This window comes from Pan paniscus, chromosome 20, assembly GCF_029289425.2.
Source record: "Pan paniscus chromosome 20, NHGRI_mPanPan1-v2.0_pri, whole genome shotgun sequence".
NCBI classification, from domain to species: Eukaryota; Metazoa; Chordata; class Mammalia; order Primates; family Hominidae; genus Pan; species Pan paniscus.
This window is the reverse complement of record NC_073269.2, coordinates 50,626,627-50,649,817: the sequence shown is the minus strand read 5'-3', so window position 1 is coordinate 50,649,817 and position 23,191 is coordinate 50,626,627. Positions and strand designations below refer to the sequence as shown.

The following is a 23,191-nucleotide window of genomic DNA, read 5'->3' as shown; positions in this document are numbered from 1 at the left end:
AAAAACACCCGATGTGGTCAGGATGTTGGTTATGTACAGGGCTTGAGCAAATAAGTAAATATAAAGAGGAAAATGGGAGCCAGAGAAAGAAAGTATACATAAAGAAAGGAGAAAAGCTAGACAGAATAAAATGTGTTATTGAATTGTAATTGGAGGTATCCATGTGAACTTATGGTCTCTAATATATACAGATAAAGAAATAGATGTTTGATTTTGACGTAAAGAGGCGAGCATCTGTTTGTATATTCACAGCAGTTTCTTCATAGTTGCACGTGCATTTTTCTTTGTCTGTTTTTCTGTTGAGGCTACCTTTTACTGATTTGGAAGAAGTCTTAATAGTATAGATTCTTATTGATCATGTGGCACCTTTTGCTAAACTTTTTTTTTTTTTTTTTTTTGAGATGGAGTCTTGCTCTGTTGCCTAGGCTGGAGTACAGTGGCATGATCTTGGATCACTGCAACCTCCACCTCCTGTGTTCAAGTGATTCTCCTGCCTCAGCCTCCCAAGTAGCTGGGACTACAGGTGCGTGTCACCATGCCCGGCAAGTTTTTGTATATTTAGTAGAGACGGGGTTTCACCATGTTGGCCAGGCTGGTCTCAAACTCCTGACCTCAAGTGAACTGCCTGCCTCAGCCTTCCAAAGTATTGGGATTACAGGTGTAAGCCACCGCACCCGGCCTGCTAAACATCTTATGAAATTAATTTGTTTATCTTTTTCTTTATGATTCTGGCATTGGTCATGCTGTATTCCATTTTATTTGCTTATAATTTTGTGACCCAGGAATTTTGGCAGGTCCCACTGGACAGTTCTTAGCGTCTTAGTGCTCCTTAGTGTCTTGGATCACTCAGTCAGCTGCATTTAGCTGCAACTGGGCTGGCCCAGAAGACCCACAAAGACCTCATGCCCAGGTATCTGTGGGCCTTGGTGCTCCTCCAGGTATCTCCTCTCTCTCTCCACATGGTTAGCGGAGCTTACCACTGGGAGGAGGGAGGAGAAATATGGTGGGAGGGATGCGTTAAAATAGGTGGTATGTCAAATCTTAGCCCACTGACCGGAGGAGATTTGAGCTGCCACTTAGCTCCCTGATTGTTTTCCTTTTTCTCATCTGTTTTGCCTTTTCAGGATTCTTTCCTTCCTCAAGAGATTATCATCAAAGTCGAGGGAGAAGACACTGGGTCTCTGACCATCCCATCTCAGGTAGGTTGGGCAAGGCCTCTGTCTTTACACTGAGAAATGTGCATGGCTGGGAAGTGAGTAGAAAGTGAGCAAATAGGCCGGGCGCGGTGACTGCCAGCACTTTGGGAGGCTGAGGCGGGCGGATCATGAGGTCAGGAGATCGAGACCATCCTGGCTAACACGGTGAAACCCCGTCTCTACTAAAAAAATACAAAAAAAAATTAGCCGGGTGTGGTGGTGGGTGCCTGTAGTCTCAGCTACTTGGGTGGCTGAGGCAGGAGAATGGTGTGAACCCGGGAGGCAGAGCTTGCAGTGAGCCAAGATCGCGCCACTGCACTCCAGCCTGGGTGACAGAGTGAGACTCCATCTCAAAAAAAAAAAAAAAAGAAAGAAAGTGAGGAAATGGAGATAAGAGTGGACAACTTTTTCAAGAAGTTTGGTTATTGTGTGAAAGGTAGAAGAAAGTGAAAACTTCAAGGACTTTTGAGATTGAGGGTTTTTTTTAAAGGGATTGAAAAGATTCAATTCAGTTTAAATGATTACAGGAAGGAGTTAGTAGAGGAAAAAAAGTTATTCATCAGGCGACAAGAGAGAAACTATGAAGCAGAGTCCTTGGTTAGCACCAGAGAAATTAATTCAGAACATCTTAAATAAATTAGCTCTATATGAGGAGAAGGATTTATATAGGAACAGTGAGGTTGAGGGAATTATTTGAAAGCTTGATCTTTCACTGTGAAAAATCAGATGAGCATGATGGTGGGAATTGGAATGGAGAGATGTATGACAAGGGTAGAGAAGGCTTAAAGTAGCAATTTTGGATTATGAGAGGAAACAGGCCGCTCCAGTAAATGTAATAGGATTGCTGGTCAATCTGAAAGGTTCATTCAGAGATAGTGGCCATTAATTTATAATACTCTATCCTGCTGCTTTTGTGGATTTTTCCCTGCAGTGGCAATTTGTAGCCCACTTTCCACAGATAGCAGACTGACATTCAAATTCATTTAGTTTTTGTAATTTGCCAGGTCCACTTCCTATGGAGTGGACACTCCAAAGGTCAAGGGAATACTGGAAAGAGAATTTAAAAATACGTCAAGTAGAAAGATTAAAAATGATCCATGGACCTTAAATTGAGTAATTAATATGGAAGTGATAAAGAGCCTACTAAGTAGAAATGAAAAAGAATATAGGCTGGTAGTGGTAATAGTAGACATTTCGGTAGCATAATGGCCCTAAACTTTCAAGGAACAAGAGTAAAGGGAAAAAACTGAGCCAATACAGTGGAGCAATCTGACATTGTAGTGAAACGTGGGCAGTTTTGTATTTGTGATTCAAAAGGTGGAGTGTTTTATGACAATTTCAAGGTCTGGGGTGTCCCCCGAAGAATGAGCTGATGAAGAGCAGCTTCAGAATATGAGACTTGGGTTAGCCATATGAACTGATGACTGAGAACACAGTCATCAATGTGCAAGCTTGAGGTTGTATCCCTCTACTACTAACCTTAGGCATATGTCTTAATTTCTCTGACTCCCTTGGTCTTCATAAGAAAAAAATAGTACTGCTAATAGTGTTTTCTCACAGGAGCCCTGTGAGAATTAAATGAATAATCCATGTGACATGTTAGCACAATGCCTGGCACCATGGTGATGCTTCATGCAAACTCATAAGTGCTTCATTAAAGTCAGTTATTTTTATATTCTCATCAGCTGACTATACAAGTGGATGCTATAGACAATATGAGACAAGACAGTACAAGTTCTTATATTATAGGATAAATCCCAAGTATGAATCTTCAGTGAATGGGGTGGGGGTGGTGTTCAGGAGGTGGGTAGGACAGAGCTCCGAGAAGTGAGGTAAATGGCATGAGTTTCAGAGTAACTGGGAGGACATGCACTCCTTCTTTGATGCTGAAATCTAGGATGGGAGAGTATGAGCATTATTAGCCTCTGAAGACTGAGGAGGAGGGAAGTCGTCAGCAGGAAGTATAAGTCTCCATTAACACGGGGATGTATAGGGAATGTTTGGTGAAGGATATTGAAACTGCAGTATTTTATTATTATGATTTTGAGACAGGGTCTCACTCCAGTCACCCAGGCTGGAGTGCAGTGGTGTGATCACGGCTCACTGCAGCCTTGAATTCCCAGGCTCAGGTGATTCTCCAAACCTCAGCCTCCTGAGTAGCTGGGACTATAGGCATGCACCAGCACGCCTGGCTAATTTTTTGTGTTTTTAGTAGAGACAGGGTTTCACCATGTTGCCCAGGCTGGTCTTGAACTCCTGGGCTGAAATGATCCACCCACCTCAGTCTCCCAAAGTGCTGGGATTATAGGCATGAGCCCCCCCACACCCATCCTATTTTATTGTTACAAAAGATGAGTTTCAAGGGCAGTTGAAGATTTTGGGAAGGAGTTTTCAGGTTGAGGAATTTGGGACAAGTGGGAAGAATAGAATAAGTGGGATAGAAGTCCAGAAAAGCTAGTATCTGCACATTGAGGGGCCTTTTCAAATGGGTATGTGGTACAGCTTGTGAGATCCAGGTGAGCGGGGATGACTTAAATCAATTTGGGTGAGGGTTATTGTGATATCTTAGAAGGTTTATTGATAGTGTTCATTACTTACTAAAATAATTTGTGAAATATAAATGTAATATCTACTATATATAAACACTATGCTAAGCATTGGAGTTACATTTGCAAACTGTAAATACCTTGTCCCTGCCTTCATGGATCATGGCCTAGTGACAGAGATGACCATTCTGCAAATAAGAAAGTGTGATTATAGAAGTCCATGGAACTTTGAGAATATATAGTTGGGAGTGGAGTGGGGGTGCTAATCTAGTTTAGTATTATCTGTTTGACATTTGAACAAGCTTTATACTAAAGAGACCTATATTACACAGAAAGGGGGAGTGTTTATTAAAAAGAAGCATGCATTACAGATTGAAAGACAATACCTTAAAGATTAATGTTAAATACAGGCAGCAGTTGGCGAGTTATTTTTTGAATTTCACGTTGGGCTAATCATGAAAACATTTGAGGTTTCAGTGAAATTTTTAGGCTCAAACTTAGAGGCATATACAGCAGTATTTTGCATGTGTTTTCATGGCATTCAGGACCCTGTATCCTATTCATGAACTGCAGCTCAAGAATGCCTGGTCTATTTAGAGAGCCTTTAGTGGCAAGAGGCATTCGATTTCCCCTTGCCTTTGCTGTGCCTGGGTAAGGACAGATCACCCTTAGCACTTCTCTTTTGGATTAAAATTCCTGCCCAGTTATCTTAAGAACAGGCCCTTTCCTGCTTAGAGGAGGCAGCCCAAGAGACCCCATTTATATGGCAGTAATAACAGCAAACGTCTCCTAAAAGGCTCTGCCATGCAGCTGGATATGGATAGAAACAGAACTGTTATTTGAAGACTGAGCATTCAGAATAAAGGTCACTTTGGCTCTCAGTTAATCTTTCAGGATCCTGAGACCTACTAATCATAACAGTACAGGCTAAGCACCCCTAATCCAAAAATCTGAAATTGTCCAAAATTGGAAGGTTTTGGAGCCCCGACATAATGCCACAAGTGGAAAATTCTACACTTGACCTCATGTGACCACTCACAGTCAAAACAGTCAAAACTGTTTCATACACAAAATTTTTTTTAAAATTGCATAAAATTACCATTAGGCTATATGTTTAAGGTGTATATGAAACATAAATGAATTTGTGTTTAGACTTGGATCCTGTCTTCAAGGCATCTCGTCATGTAAATGCAAATATTTCAAAATCTGAAATCCAAAATTCTTCCAGTCCTGAGTATTTTGGCTATGGGATACTCAGCCTGTAATTGCTGGCCTTTGTTGTTTCATCAGTAAACTCTGCTAGTGGCTTTTCATAGATCATCGTAATTATTCATTCAACCCAATGATTTAGGTGTTATTAGGCCTAATAAATAAAAATGGAATAAACTCGCCACGGAAAGACAACTGGGTCAGGTGTGGTGGCTCATCCCTGTAATTCCAGCACTGTGGGAGTCTGAGATGGGAAGATTCCTTGAACACAGGAGTCTGAGACCAGCCTAAGCAATATAATGAGGGTCTGTCTCTACAAAATTTTAAAAATTAGCCAAGCACGGTGATGCACACCTGTAGTCCCAGCTACTCGGGAGACTAGGTGGGAGGATCACTTGAGCCCAGAAGATGGAGGCTGCAGTGAGCCATGATTGTGCCACTGTACTCCAGCCTGGGCAACAGAGTGAGGCCCTGTCTCAAAAGAAAAAAAAAGGACAGATTGTCAGATTAGATGTATTTCTTAAGTAGATATATGCCCTTTATAGGTGAGAAAGCCAAGTCTTTTTATCTTCTACATCCAGTCAGTGTTCTTCACCTATACATACTGCTTTTCATCGAGGTCCACATTTCATTTTCTGTCTCATGCATTAGCAAAGTACAGCCAGTGGCTGTTTTTGTAAATAAAGATCTATTGTAATGTAGCCACACCCATTTGTTTATATATTTTCTGTGGCTAATTTCTTGCTATAGCAGCAGAGTTGAGTAGTGTGATAGAGACTGTATGGCTGGCAAAGTGTAAAATATTTACTATCTGGCCTTTGACAGAAAAAAATCAACCACCCCTGTTTCATTAGTTTCTTGGGAATTTAGAGGGAATTCCTAAGTGGGAATTCTATATTCACCAGTGCAAAAGTCAGAATAAGCATCCTTTTTAAGGCAGACAAGATAAAATAGTTTATATCAGTTCTTATCTGGTATTCCTTTTTGGAGTTGTAGAAACAGGTCCAGCATCCAAAACCCAAAGAGCTCACCCAGAAGGCACCTGTACATCTTGACTGGAATCTTTTGGGCACTGACAATTTCAGGACAACTCCCAGGTCACCAGTTTTCCTTTTTCCATCTGTCAGACTTTTCCTCCTCCATGAACTTTGGAAGGAAATGATGCCCAGCTGAGCAGGAATGTGTGTCCTTTTTTAGGAAGGAGTGAACTTCAAAATTGTGACTGTGGACTTCACCCAGGAGGAACAGGGTACTTGGAACCCTGCTCAGAGGACCCTGGACAGAGATGTGATCCTGGAGAACCACAGGGACCTAGTCTCTTGGGGTAAGAATACACTCCTCTTTAATGAAGATCCATCTACTGAAATGATTTCACATTCTGATTGATTAAAAACTGTGAAATTCAGCAGCCAGAATGATTTTGGCTGCATCTAGATTGTGTTTGTGCTCTTTATTCCCCAGTGAAGATTAATTTTAGTTTGTAGGGTAGAAATAGTGCAGATTCTTGGGCTTGAGATTTTCAGTCTTCATGTTCCTAAAGACCAAAGGCCAGGAGCAGATTCTGCAGTAATTTTCTTTTGTCCCCAGCTTTGAAAACTCAAATTCCTGTATCTTTCCTTGTCAGCTTTTTGAAGCAGATACAATCTCCTAGTTGGAGCAAGGGAAAGAATATAAAAAGAATTTTCCAATACATGTGTTCAAGTGAGAACCAGACACATAGGGGTCATTACAGGTGTAGAAGGTCCATTTGAAAAAATCCGCATAGAAGATGCCACATTTTTCTTCATTTCCCACCTCCTGGTGGACTGTATATATGACCACTTTTTCCATATATACTCTCTATTGCTTGACCTAGTAGCCACCCAGGCTGCTAGGAGCAAACTTCTAGTCTCTCTCAGTTGGAATCACAGAAATTTGTGGGGCTGTATTGGTTCCTAAGGTAGTTAGGGAACTGGATAATAATGCCCCATTCCTTTTCTTTTGTTCAAAAACGTAGTTTCCTCATGCCTCACTGACACAGAGTAGAGTATTTAGCAAGTTTTATGCCTTCAGAAATTCCTGGATATGTAGACACTAATCTCTTAGTGAACATCTGTGTAGCACTAAAGAGTGGAAAAGACTCTCTATACATATTGCAAAATTGGGTTGCAATTCTGTAGGCTCTACGTAGATGATCTTATTTTGGAATATGCAGGTATTTGACATCCAGAGTCTTATTTATTCAGACTAAGATTAAACCAAGATTACAATAGTTCCATTTTAATGCTCTGTTGTAATATTGGGCTGTGGTAGTTCTGTACTTAATACTTTATCTCACCCTTTTGCTTTTTCAACCTAGGTTATCGGTCAGTATTTGAAAACAAATTCATATATATTTTTCATACTTTCTTGTTAGCTTTATTCCATTTTTCCATCTCTAATATTTTTTGGCTAGGATGTCTTATATTGCTTTCTTTCAGACTTGGCAACTGCAGTTGGAAAAAAAGATTCAACTTCAAAGCAGAGGATTTTTGATGAAGAACCAGCTAATGGAGTGAAGATAGAAAGGTTTACAAGGGATGATCCTTGGTTATCTTCATGTGAAGAAGTTGGTGATTATAAAGACCAGTTGGAGAAGCAACAGGAAAAACAAGAGATACTTTTGCAGGAAGTGGCATTCACTCAAAGGAAAGCAGTTATTCATGAGAGAGTCTGCAAAAGTGATGAACCTGGGGACAAGAGTGGTCTGAATTCCAGTCTATTTTCACCCCCAATTATACCCATAAGAAACCATTTTCATAAACATGTATCACATGCTAAAAAATGGCATCTTAATGCTGCTGTAAACAGTCATCAGAAGATTAATGAGAATGAGACACTATATGAAAATAATGAATGTGGAAAACACCCTCAGAGCATTCACCTTATTCAGTTTACAAGAACTCAAACAAAAGATAAATCCTATGGATTTAGTGACCGTATTCAATCTTTTTGCCATGGTACACCCCTACATATACATGAAAAAATTCACGGAGGAGGAAAAACCTTTGATTTTAAAGAATGTGGGCAGGTTTTGAACCCCAAAATATCCCATAATGAACAACAGAGAATTCCTTTTGAAGAGAGTCAATATAAATGTAGTGAAACCTCTCATAGTTCCTCCCTTACTCAAAACATGAGAAATAATTCTGAAGAGAAACCTTTTGAATGTAATCAGTGTGGGAAATCCTTCAGCTGGAGCTCTCATCTTGTTGCACATCAGAGAACTCACACAGGGGAGAAACCTTATGAATGTAGTGAATGTGGAAAATCCTTCAGCCGGAGCTCGCACCTTGTTTCCCATCAGAGAACTCATACTGGAGAGAAACCTTACAGGTGTAATCAGTGTGGGAAATCCTTTAGCCAGAGTTATGTCCTTGTTGTGCATCAAAGAACTCATACTGGAGAGAAGCCTTATGAATGCAATCAATGTGGAAAGTCATTCAGGCAGAGCTATAAACTTATTGCACATCAAAGAACACATACCGGAGAGAAGCCCTATGAATGTAATCAATGTGGGAAATCATTTATCCAGAGCTATAAACTTATTGCACATCAAAGAATTCATACTGGGGAAAAACCCTATGAATGCAATCAGTGTGGGAAATCCTTTAGTCAAAGTTATAAACTTGTTGCTCATCAGAGAACTCACACAGGAGAAAAACCCTTTGAATGTAATCAGTGTGGGAAATCCTTCAGCTGGAGCTCTCAGCTTGTTGCACATCAAAGAACTCACACTGGAGAGAAACCGTATGAATGTAGTGAATGTGGAAAATCTTTTAACCGCAGTTCTCACCTTGTTATGCATCAGAGAATTCACACTGGGGAAAAACCGTATGAATGTAATCAGTGTGGGAAATCCTTCAGCCAGAGTTATGTTCTTGTTGTACATCAGAGAACTCATACTGGAGAAAAGCCCTATGAATGCAGTCAATGTGGGAAGTCCTTCAGACAGAGTTCATGCCTTACTCAACATCAGAGAACTCATACTGGAGAGAAACCATTTGAATGTAATCAGTGTGGAAAAACATTTAGCTTGAGTGCTCGACTTATTGTGCATCAAAGAACTCATACTGGAGAGAAACCCTTTACATGTATTCAGTGTGGAAAAGCTTTCATTAATAGCTATAAACTTATTAGGCATCAGGCAACTCATACTGAAGAGAAACTCTATGAATGTAACTAGTTTGTAAATCAGCTGGGATTTATTCCTTTTTATTTCATTCTTTTAAAAAATTTATTTTAAGATAGTACATGTAGTTGGAAGAACTACTATAAAAACAATATATGTGGGAAAACTTCCAGCCCTCTGTTAATTGTGTGTCTCAAATTTGTTCTGGAAAAGAAAGGGGGAAAAGTCTATGAACGACTTTTCAACCTGGCAATTCCATATACAACGTTAAACTTGATGCTTATGACATATTCCTACGAAAATAATAAATACTGGCACTTTTCCTTGCAGAAAGCACTCAGACCTGAATCAGAGAAAATCATATGCCAAAGCCAACTACCAGTGTGAGACCTCTTTTTCCATAAAGAGTAAATGGAATGCTAACACTAGTGGGCTTATTGAGAAAATTGAAAGGTTGCTGTAGTGTTTAGAACTTAGGCTGGAAAACCATATTTTAGTGCATCATTTTACTACATGATCTTCCAATTAGATAGCTTGTAATCTGTTCCTTACAGCACTTGCTGTTGTTACATGTGAAGATTTTATAAATTTTAGGAAAGTGTCTATGATATATAGTGAAAAATGTGGGAAAAGAATACAGAAATAATATTCACTTCTAAAACCATTATGATAAAATATTTGTGTATGGATTAGAATAGAAAGGGATTATGGATGTATCTATTCAATTTCTCAGTTTATGTTGGGCCTTCCTTTTTGGAATGTATGCTGTTATGCTATGATAAATGATATAATGAGTAAAAATTATTCAAAACCAAAAATGAAATACAAAGATTTCCTTCTTTGACTATTTAGGAAAGACTAAGCAACCAAATAGCAAAGATCCCTCAGGATAATGAGGTTTATGTTTGGAATAGCATGAGCAGATTACTACTTAGGACATAGATTCCTAGGAACATTCCTCATTGAAAATAAAATAGATTCCTGGAAATAGGTAACTAGAAATTTTGGCCAGAAATGGTTTCATATGAAGAACTGAAAATGCGTGGGAAGTATAGAGGGCAAGTGGGCTCATTTTCATATATGCAAAGCAATATTAAGGAACTCTATTTTCATGTTTTAGTTCTTCCCCTCATGTAGTATTGTCTCTTTCCTCTGGGATATGTTCCCTGATGTGAGAGTTCTCTGAATAGAAGGGTGCTTCCCTGGCTCAGTGCTGACCATCTAAATTATGCTTGCAAAAATGCTTTCATGAGGCAAGGTTTTAGTTACTCTTTGATATTTAAGATTTGATTAACATGTCTTTCTGACCTTTCCCTTGAATCATGAATTTGAATCCTGTGGATCACCATATATTGAAGCCTCTGATCCCAGAAAGGTAATAAGCTGAAAGTTGAACTGAGAGACCAGATAATAGAGGTTGATACCCTTGGGATAGGAAAGAAAACTTAAAGGGTAACTGATGGGGTTATCCTTAGCAAAATTCTATCCCTATGAGATGACCCTAAGTGGAGCCATCTCTATGAGGATTAATCCAGAGATTGTTGCACACCTGGCAGTGTCAGGTCTGGGAAAACAGTTGCTGATGTTTTCATGGAGTGTGAAATACTGAAAGCTGCGGGCATCCCTTGGGGACCACTGACCCACACTTTGAAGAACCCTCAATGAGTCTGAAAGAGGTTCAGTATCTCTTGGGAAGGATGTGTTCCAGGCTCCAGGCCTAGTCTTACATGGCCAGTGGGGTTGAAAGACTGTGCCCCTGCAATGGTCTTTTCCTAAGACAGTTGAACAAAGTTCCAAGTCTGTCTGTCCTATTTTAACCATCTTTAAGAAGCACAAAGGGGATATGAGAAAAACAAATGCTGAAATGAAAATTTTAACTGATATCTTACTTATCTCACAAGTCGTGTAAAGAAAGAAATGATATGGTTGAATATTAGATTAGATGGTTTAATGATGTTTTGAGTGTTATATATGAGCTATGATGAGACCTAGAAAATAAAGTAAAAATAAAAAATATATAAGCCATGAACATTCTTCATATTCAGTGACAGTCTGCCTGCCACACCCAGGAATTACGGACACACTCATAGACCTCACGGGATCCTCCCCTATGTCTCCCATCTCTTCACCACCAGCCCTCAGGGAGTCTCATGTCTCCCAGTTACTCTCCAATCATCCCTAGATTTCTGTAACAGTCAGGCCCTGACACCCATGTAACAACCAGAAACTCAGGGACCTCACAGGGCTCTGGCCCCATGTCTCCCAACTCTTTACTCCAGGCCCTCAGGTACTCTCCTGTGTCTCCCAGATTCTCTCTCTCAATCCCCAGCTTACTACAACATTCAGCTTCCCAAACCCAAGTATTACCTATAGACAAAAATCTCAGGGCCCTCTTTTATCACGTCTCCCATCTCTTCACCTGCAACCCTCAGGGACTCTCCTGTGTCTCCCAGCTCCTCTCCAACCATCCCCAGATTTCTCCTTGGGTCAGCCCCTAACACACAGGAGTCACCCAGAAACTCATAGACCTCACTGTGCTCCTCCCTTATCTCTGTCACCTCTATACCACCATTCCTTAGGGCCTAATCTGTGTCTCCCAGCTATTCTCCAAGCATCCTCAGTTTTCTGCAAGAGTCACCCCTCAGCATTCAGGAGAACCCTAGAAATTCACAGAGCTCACCAGATTATTCCCCAACTACCTCCATCTACACAGCAATGGCTCCCACATACTCCCCGGGGGCCCCACACCTATCTTCCTTTACACTCAGAGACTCCCAGGGCTCAGTCACTCCCCATTGTCATCATTCAGCTGTAAGTCCTTGCAAATCTCCTGGCCAACGTGATGCATTTACCTGCCCATTTCTCCACATTCCTGCTCAGGGTCCCACACCTAGCCGCAGAAGAGCCCCTTCCGCGTTCCAGCATCAAATACAGGCTTGTCCTTCTACTTGATACTGCCACACACTTGCTGGCAGAAGAGGCGCGTCTAATGGCCGACATCACCACCCAGGCAATCATCACCCCTCAGCTGTGCAGCGGGACCCTCCTGCCTACCGATGTGGCTGCCGGCGCCTGTGCCAGCTCGAACCCCCAGCCTGTCATGCTGACATCATCGATGGCAGCGCCCCTGTCTTTTGCTCCCCCAGCCCTCCCAAAGGCTGAGTTAGCCTCTATCATCTGGAATACAGTGTGGCTTCTGTTTTCCTAATTGAACCCTGACTTACTACGTTTATAATGTTTCTCTCTGCTTATGTAGTTTTTGATGAGTTGGAAGGTCCTTGCCATGCTCACAATGTGTGTACTTTGTCTCATCTATATGCACTCTCTGATGGGCAAGGAGGTACGAATTACGACTGAAGCCCTTACCACATGCCTTACACTTATAGGGCCTCTCTCCTGTGTGGACTCTGAGATGAACATGAAGATCTGAATTCTGACTGAAGCCTTTACCACACTCATCACATTTATATGGTCTCTCTCTGGTGTGATCTCTTTGATGTAAGTGAAAATATGAACTGTAACTGAAGCACTTTCCACACACTTCTCATTTATATGGTTTTTCTCGAGTGTGAACTCGGATGAGTGTGAAGAACAGAGCTATACACAAAGTCCTTTCCACACACATTGCATTTGTATGGTTTCTCCACTGTGTGGACTCTCTGGTGAATGTGAAGGTGTGTACTTTGGCTGAAGCCCTTTCCACACTCACCACACCTATAAGGTTTCTCCCCTGTGTGAAACTTCCAGTGGACTTGAAGAACGGAGCTTGAACTAAAGCACTTGCCACACTCACTGCATTTGTAGGGCTTCTCCCCAGCGTGGACTCTCTGATGGACAAGAAGTTTCAAGCTCTGATCAAAGCCCTTCCCACACTCTTCACTTTTATAGGGCTTTTTGCCTGTGTGTACTCCCTGATGAATACAAAGAAGTGACCTAAATCCAAACCCTTTCCCACATGCATCACATTTGTAGGGCATCTCCCTTGTGTGGACTCCATGATGGTTATAAAGGAAGGAGTTGCACCTGAAGCCCTTGCCACATTCTTTACATTTGTAGGGTTTATCTCCTGAGGGGACTTTCTGATATCTGGGAAGGTCTGAGCTCTGTTTGCAGCCCATAGGCCATTTGTGGAATTCATAGGGAGTCTCGCCAGAGTGAGTTTTACAATGAACGATAAGATCTTGGCTCTGACTAAAGTTCTTTCCATACTGGTCACATTTATAAGATTTTTCTCCTAGGTGAGTGCTGTGATGGACATGAGGATCTGTATCATCTGCAAAGGCCACCCCACAGTTATTACATGGGAAAGGCTGTGGTAATACATGGACTGCATTATGTTGTTCAACTGTTGATTTCATATCCAAGTTTTTCCTGCAGTTGGGATGTCTACCAGGGTCCTCTCCTTTACATTCTTGGGACTCATGATGATCATGTGAGGTCCAGTTGAGGCTGTCATCATGCTGAGCACGTCTGTACAATTTCTTTTCCATGTAAATTCCCTTATATCTTCCCTGAGAGTTCTGGGGCTCAGTCATTATGTTGGCTTTCCTCCACGATTCTGGGGTAAGAACCTGTGTCAGGCTTTACCATGCTGTGATAACCTGATTTTTGATAATGGCATTTACTACATAGTTTTCATTTTCAGAAATCTGAAGAGAAATGCCTGCCCACTCTTCACAGAGGGAAACATTTTTAAATGTGGGGAACACTCTTCTTGAAGGTTCATGATATAATCCTGACTCCCAGTTAAATCCTGGATCCTTTGTTTCAAAATCTGCCAGCAATGAAGCACTTCTTGTAAAAGGTAACTCAACCCCTTTTCCTGAAGATTCAAAATGTTGTTTTTAATCCCATCTCTTATGAGAAGAAAGAGAACTTGGCTAAGAGAACAAGTCAATCATCTGTCCAGAGGTTTTGAGAAAACGAAATATGATGGGGTGGGAAGTTGTCCCTGGCTTCTATTGACATATGAAACAATTAGAGCCATGGTAATTCTAACCTGTGAGCTGCCAATTGGAAATCAAGTGTTGTAGGGAAATTAAAAGAAATCTTGGCCAGGTGCAGTGGCTCATGCCTGTATAGCAACACTTTGAGAGGCTGAGGTGGGAGGATCACTCAAGCCCAGGAGATCAAGACCAGGCTGGGCAATATGATGAGATCCTATCTCTACAAAAAAATTAAAAATTGGCTCAGTTTTGCCTATGATCCCAGCCACTTGGAAATCTGAGGTTGAAGGATTGCTTAATCCTGGGAGGCAGAGGTTGCAGTGAGCCAAGATTGTGCCACTGCGTTCCAGCCTGGGTGACAGAGCAAGACCTTTCCACCCCCACTCTGCAAAAAAGAAAAAAAAGGAAATCTTAGGAAAAAATTTTGAAGGAAGAAATTCACCTCCCTGCTATAAGAGTAGTCGATAAAAAGCCTTTAATAATCTTGCTACAAAAGGTATGGGAAAGGCTCCCATTTTATGTAGTGTATGTGTGTATATAAATAATACATATTGATGGAGTGTTTTTTATATGTTGGGCAGAGTAAGGGACACAAAGGGTCACAAGAGGTTTCAGAAACAAGCAACAAGTCCTATCTCTGGATAGGTTCCCTTCCTTCACATCACTGTCATATGGAGGACTATCACATATGTTTGTGTACAACCTGCACAATTGTACATGGTGAGCCTAAAGGGGATGGGGATAAAAAGGCAATGGGGATTGAAATGGGGTAAACATTGTGAAATATGGTCCTGGCATTGTGTGGGGATGCATATGTAAACCTCTGAGACAAGCTTTAAGAGACATCCTTTTTACTTTCCCCAAGGTTCTTTGTCTTCATGAAAAGATAGATACCACTCAGATCCTACAATCCATTTCCTTAAGTTCTGCCCTTTTAAGTTATTGCAGAATCTCAGACAGCCATGACTATGAAAATGGGGAACAGATACTGTGGCACTGTCCATGGCCTGGCACCCAGGGAAGCAAGACTGTGGTATATAACAAACAGGGGGCTGAGGCAGAAGAGGACGATCATATTCTTGGGATCCTAAGATGGATTTCAAAATGGCATGAATATCATGGTCAAGTCCCACTGGATACTGCTTCTGGTTCAAGGTCCTTTCTGGGTTGTTTTATTGAAAGTGACTTTAGTTTATAAGATAGTATCAGGGAAAGGGAGACCACGAGCTGCCCTGAATAGGGTTTAAGCAGTGGTTTCCCAATTGTTTTGATTGTAACCCACAGTAAAATCAGCATTGTGACTCAGTAGGAATAGGCACAAACATCAACACAGACTGCTCACTAAAACTTGCTCAGCTGATAGTTACATACTGTGTGCAATGTACTTTGATAAATTCTTTTGTTTTCTGTTCTATTAATCTATTTTGCTTTTTAAAAATTGCTAGTTATGACACAGTAATTTGATTTCAGGACTCACCAAGAGGGTTTTATCCTGCAGTTTGAGAAACAACTGCAGAGATATGCTGATTTATGCAAAAGGTCCTGTGTCTACAGTTTACTCTTTGGTTTCACGAGGTTATTTATTAAAATCACAGGACCTAGGACCAGATTAGGAGGGTTCAAATCCTAGTTCTTCTTATAAGCTGTGTGATTGTGGGCAAGTTATTAATTCTGTGACTCAGTTGTTTCATCCATTGATATGGCTTTGTTGTGTCCCTACCCAAATCTCTTCTTGAATTGTAACTCCCATAATTCCTATGTGTTGTGTCCCATAATTCCCACATGTCAGAGCCCACACACACAGTGCCTACCAGGGCACTGCCTAGTGGAGCTGTGAGAAGAGGGCCACTGTCCTTCAGACCCCAGAATGCTAGATCCACCGACAGCTTGCACCGTGTGCCTGGAAAAGCCACAGACACTCAACAGCAGCCCATGAAAGCAGCCAGAAGGGAGGCTATACTCTGCAGAGCCACAGGGGCGGAGCTGCCCAAGACCATGGAAACCCAACATCAGCGTGATCAGGATGCAAGACATGGAGTCAAAGTAGATCATTTTTGAGCTTTAAGATTTGACTGCCCTGCTGGATTTCAGACTTGCATGAGGCCTGTAGCCCATTTGTTTGGCCAATTTCTCCCATTTGGAACAGCTGTATTTACACAATGCCTGTACCTGCACCATAGCTAGGAAGTAACTACCTTGCTTTTGATTTTACAGGTTCATAGGTGGAAGAGACTTGGCTTGTCTCAGATGAGACACTGGACTGTGGACTTTTGAGTTAATGCTGAACTGAGTTAAAACTTTGGGGGACTGTTGGGAGGCATGATTGGTTTTGAAATGTGAGGGCATGAGATTTGGGAGGGTCTGGGGCGGATGATATGGTTTGGCTGTGTCTCCACCCAAATCTCATCTTGAATTGTAACTCCCACAATTCCCATGTGTCATGGGTGGAACCCAGTGGGAGGTGACTGAATTATGGGGGTGGGTCTTTCCTGTGTTGTTCTCATGACAGTGAATGAGACTCATGAGATCTGATGGTTTTAAAAAGGGGAGTTTCCCTGCACAAGCTCTCTTCTCTTGTCTGCCACCATGTGAGACGTGCCTTTCACCTCCGCTATCATTGTGAGGCATCTCCAGCCACGTGGAACTGTAAGTCCATTAAACCTTCATATTTTGTAAATTGCCCAGTCTTGGGTATGTCTTTATCAGCAGTGTGAAAACAGAGTAATACATCCATAAAAGGGGGATAATAACATCAACTATCTGTGTTAGTCTGTTCTCACGTTGCTAATAAAGACATACCTGAGATTGGGTAATTTATAAATGAAAGAGGTTTAATTGACTTACAGTTCCATATGGCTGGGGAGGCCTCACAATCATGGTGGAAGGCAAAGGAAGAGCAAAGGGACATTTTACATGGTAGCAGGCAAAGAGAAATCTTGTGCAGAACACCCATTTATAAAACCATCAGATCTCATGAGACTTATTCACTATCATGAGAACAGCACGAGAAAGACCCCCCTCCATGATTCAGTTACCTCCTACCAGGCCCCTCCCACAACCTATGGGAATTATGGGAACTACAGTTCAAGATGAGACTTGGGTAGGGACACAGCCAAACCATATCACTATCTTATAAACTAAACTTAGGTAATACCTAACTGTACATGAAACTTTGAGAAATGAAAATGAGGTTGGATATTTATCAAAAAGTAATCAAATAAGCCAACACTTAGATTACACTTACTATATACCCATAAGTGTTGGCTATTGTAACTTCCAACAAAATCAAAGTTCTCCCATGATTCCATTAACACTGGTTTATCCAAAACATTGGATAAACATTGACTTTTCTCCAGAAGCAACAAATAGATCAAGGTCCTTGGTGGTGTGTGAATTTTATCAGTCTCATTCTGAGAAATATGAGGAAAGAATGAGAGCCTAAATGTGTGAGTAGGGGAGGAAGGGCTTACTTCCTGCAATGAATGCCCACAGGCCAGGGGTGGAAGATTTGGGGAGAGCTCCCTCGCAAACCCATCACAAGGCGCCACGTCCTCACAATGATCTGTAACAGCTCGTTAACTGCAGGTTCCTAACTTGTGCATGCAGCTCTTAGGAGTTTTCTCTCCAGTGGTCAAAGTTTCTCTTTGTGGTCTAACTGGAATATTCTATCTGGTTTGAAATGATGATTTGAGGAAACAGGTCCAGTGGTCTGATGCTCAGTTACTCACTCACTGACATGAGGTTCCTGAAGTTTTCCAACATCACATCTTGGTACAGGTTGATCTGGGCTTTATCCAATAGTGCCAGCTCTTCCTTGGTGAAGACAACAGCCATGTCCTTGAATATCACCCTTTCCTAAAACATCAACCACATGCCACATCAATCATCCACACAAATGACTGGTCTTAGTCTGTTTGGGCTGCCTTAATAAAATACCATAGTCTGGGTTAGATTAAACAAACAAAAGAAACTTATTTCTCACAGTTCTGGAGATCGGAAAGTCTAAGATCAAGTACCACCAAGATAGGTTTCATTCAGGTTTCTTCTCTTGGCTTGTAGACAGCTGTCCTCTCACTGTGTCCTTACATGGCAGAGGGAGAATGAGAGCAAGCTCTGTTGAGTCTCTTTTCATAAGGATACTAATCCTATTGAATCAGGGATTCCCAAAGGACAATATTAATCAAATTATAAAATATGGCCCAGGACACAGGCGCAGATAAATCTATACTAAGGTGTTTTGCTGATACACAAGTCCAGTAGTGTTTCATGAGTTCATTTCCCATCACACGCCAAGGTTTGGTATTTTCACTTTTTCATGGCAGATTAATCTATTTTTATCATGTTAAAAGAAAGTAAGAAGACAGGGTAACTTAAAGCATTGGCTCCTAGATTCAAAAAACAGAAAAGGGAAGAGGGAGATTATTAGGATAATTTAGAACATTTGGATATCAACTATTAAAAAATAATGGTATCAATGTGAAATTTCCTGAGTATGTTAGCAGTAATGTGGAAATGTAGGAAAATGCTCTTATTCTTAGGAGATATAAGCTGACATATTTAGGGATGAATTATAATGATGTCTGCAATTTATCCCAACTGGGTCATCAAAATAAAATATAGATACGTGTGTGTATATACATATATTATGCATATGTTTGTGGTGATTGTTAACAATTGGTGAATCTAGGTGAAGATTACACATTATGCTATTCTTTCATTTTCTCGAGAAGTTGAAATTTCTTAAAATAAAAGGATGCGGGGAATAATCTGATATTAATAACGATCTCCTAATCAAGAAACCAATTTTTACATAAAATATTTCTATCACTGCATATGTCACACTGCTCAGAGTCAAGTATTTACAGATATGTTCTCTCAATAGATTCTGCATCTCTAAATAAAGAAGAGCTTTCAAACGAAAGTTGTAAGCAGTTATAAAGGACTTCAAAAAGAATATGTTACTAACAATTGTCCAATTACCAAAATCTGACAATGATTAAAAACAAAATCTAGGGGAGTCAGCACAGTTGTCCTAATAGCACTGCTCTCTCAGTAACACTACTGTATGCCTTCTTCTGTGGGAGGCAACAAAATTGAATTGGAATTAATCATTCAGGAAATACAGATACCCTGAAGCCTACTTGGGGTGGTAGGAATCCTAGGCAGGGAATGCCATAGGATGCAGGTACAAGGACAGCCCCCAAATATTAAGAAACCAAATTTATAAACCAATAAATACATGCAAAACATCTTTAAATCTTTTCCTTTGTGAAGTATTCTTGTAAAACCATCTATGAAATATTCTTGTAAAACCTTCAACCTGAATCTATTCAAGCATCTGGTGCTTCCACTTACAAAAAATACTGTGGATAGAGTAACACACTGAAAGACACCAAAAGGAAGCAAACAAATGCATTCCAAATGTAGGAAAGAACACAGGACACCAAACTTGGTTTCTACAACAAGTCAACAGCAGGAGAGAATAAAGTAGATGGGCAGATTTCTCTAGATTAAAAGACATTATGGGATACAACAACCAACTATATGATAGTATAGACCTTGTTAAGATCCCATTTGAACAAAGCAACTGTCAAAATTTTTTTGAGATAATCAGGGAAATTTGATTATTGTCTGGGCATTAGATAATACCAAATAATTATTGATTATCTCATTAGTCCATTTCTAAGGAAATATATACTGAAATACATAGAGAGTGTGTTAAATTAGATTGCTGTTTAGAAATATCCTCTTCCATGCTCTCCAATCCCACTAAAGGACCAGAGTGTGTTTCCTTACCTCTTTAGTTTTGACTTGGCAATGTAACCTGCTTTGGTTACCAAAATGAAGCAAAAGTGATAATGTGCCAGTTCTAAGCCTGGGCCTTGAGAAATCTCACATGCCCACTTGCTCTCTTGCCCCTCTGTCTTTGCTATGAGGACATACCCAAGCTAACCAAAACCAGCAGAGTGCTACCAAATATTCATGGCATTGGCTTTAGGTCCAGGCCAAAACCATTGAGGACACTGTTACAGGAGGCTGGAAAAATGGTGACCTGGGTGATGCAGTGGTGAACATTTGGTGAACTGTTGCTGTAATTTAGAAGATAGAAAATGTACCTAATGAATCTTGGACTTGGGCAAGATGGTTTCCAGGCAGAAGGATAAAAGTGTGAGCTCATTCATTTTAGTTGCATATATAATAAGGTACTATACAAAAGTGATATGCTCAGAGAAAAACCAATACAGTGTAAAATACCATGCCTCTTTCAAATACTTTGGGAAAGAAAAATACTGAAACAGAGATTAAGCAAATCTCTTTGGCAAAAAGTTAATTGTTGAAACTGCATGATGGGTACTGCAAATGGAGGATCATAATACCCTTTGCCCTTTTTTGTGTATTTTCATCATTAAATTTTTCATGATTAAAAGAAAATCCTTCCACCACACTGTGATGGTCTTTTTAATGTGTCAACTTGGCTAAGCTACAGTCCTCAGTTATTGAATCAAACACTAATCTAGGTATTGCTATAAAGATAATTTGTAGATGTGATTAAAGTCCATAATCAGTTGACTTTAAGGGAGATTATTCTAACTAATCTGAGTATGTCTGATTCAATAAAATGAAAGGTCTTATGAGCAGAACTGAGGCTTCCCTGGGAGGGGGAGAAATTCCACCCACAGACAGTAGCTTCAGTCTGTGTCCAGGAATTCCAGCCCACCCTTCCTGAGGGGCTGCCCTATGGATTTTGGACTTGCCTAGTTAGCCCCCATAATCATATAAGCCAATTCCTTACAATAAATCTTTTAAAATATATCTCTTATTGGTCTGTCTTGCTGGTTGAACTCTGACCAATACATACCCATTCAAATCATGCTACTTATTGAAGTAGACCAGTGACATTTAGAGTATGGTCATGTATATGCTGCCCATGCACTCGGATGCTGCAGCAACACCAAATTGCTATAAAAGTTTCTGAACTTACTTTTGATTCTTTTTCCCTCATGGGGCACTGACAAGGAGTTCATGGACTGGTACTGATACATGAACTACAATTAGAGTAGCACCAAAGTAGACATCTTGAAATCTGTGAGTTTGTTTCTTCACTTCTATAAAGGGAGTCATATCACCTGCCTCACAAAGTCATTATGAGCAGATAAAGTACCTAATACATAGTAGTCACTCAAAAAATGCTGACCTCCTTTCAGAAAACAGAAGTGTCTGGTTCCTCAGAATGAACAGCATATTTAAAGAGAAAGAAACCCTTAACTTACCTGGAACTTAATCATACCGTCTTCCTTTTGGAAAGGGCAGAATTCTGGAAAAGCAGAACTGCAAAGAAGAAATAATCCATGAGATCATGGATCCAACAAGTTGTGAATGAACATTGGTTCCTTCCTTATCTGTACAAGTTTCTCACAATTTCTCCTCTCCCTAGATATCATCTCTTCTCACTCTGAACAGACTGAACTCCCACCTCCTCAAGACTTCCCTAGATTTGTCCCCAGTCCCTCAATCTCAGACCACTGTATAACTCCTGTCTCTCTCCTCAAGCTTTTGGGTCAAAACCTGCACATTGTTTTCCATTTCTCAGACTTGTGAATGAACTGACACAGTCTACATCTGAATTCCGCTGGAAAAGAGGCTCTGGAATTGCTGATTAAGAGAGCAATCTCAGGGCTAGGCACAGTGGCTCACGCCTGTGATTCCAGCACTTTGGGAACCCCAGACGGGTGGATCACTTGAGGCCAGGAGTTTGAGACCAGCCTGGACAACATGGTGAAACCCTGTCTCTACTAAAAATACAAAATTAGCTGGGTGTGGTGGCGGACACCTGTAATCCCAGCTACGCAGGAGGCCGAGACAGGACAATCACTTGAACCTGGGAGGCGGAGGCTGCAGTGAGCCATGATTGCATCACTACACTCCAGCCTGGGCAACAGAGAGACACTTTGTCTCAAAAAAAAGAAAAAAAAAAAAAAAAGAGAGCAATCTCAGGATGACAGGGACCTTCTGCTATTTCCACTTTCACTTGCAAGACTTGATCTTGTATGGCCAGGCCTGTGGTCTGAAGGACTTGTAGTTAGCCAAGACATACAAATTAAATCCCAATTTTTATTATTACGTTAATCAATAATACAAATTTTTAAACATCTACACCTTGACTCTTGTCTTCCTAAACTCTCTCTCCAGCACCCATTCTATCCCCTGCTTTTGCAAGTATTGATGACACACCTATGACATATAAGACGCATTCTCTGCTCTGCAAATGCTCACAGTATACTGAGCTATAAATATCCTCAGACTGCAGGTAGACCAAAGTGGGTAGACAGAGACCTTCTAAGCTTGCCACTTCATATACACTACAGCCCCTTCCTGTTCTGCTTATATCAGTGGATTCCCTTGCCAATTAGCTTCCAGTTGCGTTCAGCCAATGGGGAAAGCCAGCAAGAGATCCAGGGAAGGGACAAGAGTGAAGTCAGAATATTTATTCCCCCACGTTTTTCCCTAGAGGTTGCTGTGGAATGGCTATGTTCCATATCCATTGACCAAAGGTCATGGCCTCCATCAGGCAGCTGTCATCCCATAAATCTTTCTTCAGGTTTTAGTGACTGCCTCCTCCCTTAGCCCTTCAGTCCTAAAGCCAGGAAGTTACCCTGCTCTCACTAGCTCTGAAATATTGCAGTATCCTTTGTTGATTACCACAGCCTGCCTACGACTTTATAGACTGTCTCTTTATTAAGCTCTTCTCAAATTACCCAATTCGAGTGTTCTGTTTATTTTTTATTGGGATTCCATCTGATAAACTCTGTAAACACAATTGCCTCTGGCCTTCGTGGAGAAACTTACTGTATAAAATTGCCACTTTAGGCACTGTGGAAACTCCGAAGATTAAAAAATAAAAGGCCAAAACCAGTTTCTGTCTTCTCAGATAGTGCTTCTCACACTAACTGTGATAAAGGACTAGTTTTTAAATTATTATTACGGTTACTTTCAGTCTGTCACAGACTGATATTTTGGTAAGATACAGTAACAAGAAATTACTGGAAAAAGGAAATTAAGAAGGTATGCAATTTAAATTTAAATTACCGGAAAAAGGAAATTAAGAAAGTAAGCAAATTAAAGCCCGATTGTTATTATTATGTT

The 23,191-nt window shown here is 40.7% G+C and overlaps 1 protein-coding gene and 1 pseudogene across 5 annotated transcripts in view; one reads left to right on the top strand and one right to left on the bottom strand.

Annotated features, from left to right (window-relative positions):
• ZNF180 (zinc finger protein 180) overlaps positions 1 to 18,949 on the top strand; it is a 34,966-nt gene extending 16,017 nt beyond the window's left edge. For 3 of the 5 annotated variants that reach the window (XM_008970773.4, XM_003817560.5, XM_008970774.4), the window contains exons 3-5: positions 1,125 to 1,199; positions 6,149 to 6,275; positions 7,411 to 9,919. In XM_008970773.4, the coding sequence (XP_008969021.1) occupies positions 1,125 to 1,199; positions 6,149 to 6,275; positions 7,411 to 9,155 (1,947 nt within the window). In that variant the 3' untranslated portion in view covers positions 9,156 to 9,919. Of the gene's footprint in view, positions 1 to 401; positions 524 to 1,124; positions 1,200 to 6,148; positions 6,276 to 7,410 lie in introns of all 5 variants that reach the window. The other 2 variants (XM_055104152.2, XM_055104153.2) reach the window with 2 other exon arrangements.
• Positions 12,331 to 21,333, bottom strand: LOC134729577 (zinc finger protein 285-like; annotated as a pseudogene).
• Between the last annotated feature and the right edge of the window lie 1,858 nt (positions 21,334 to 23,191).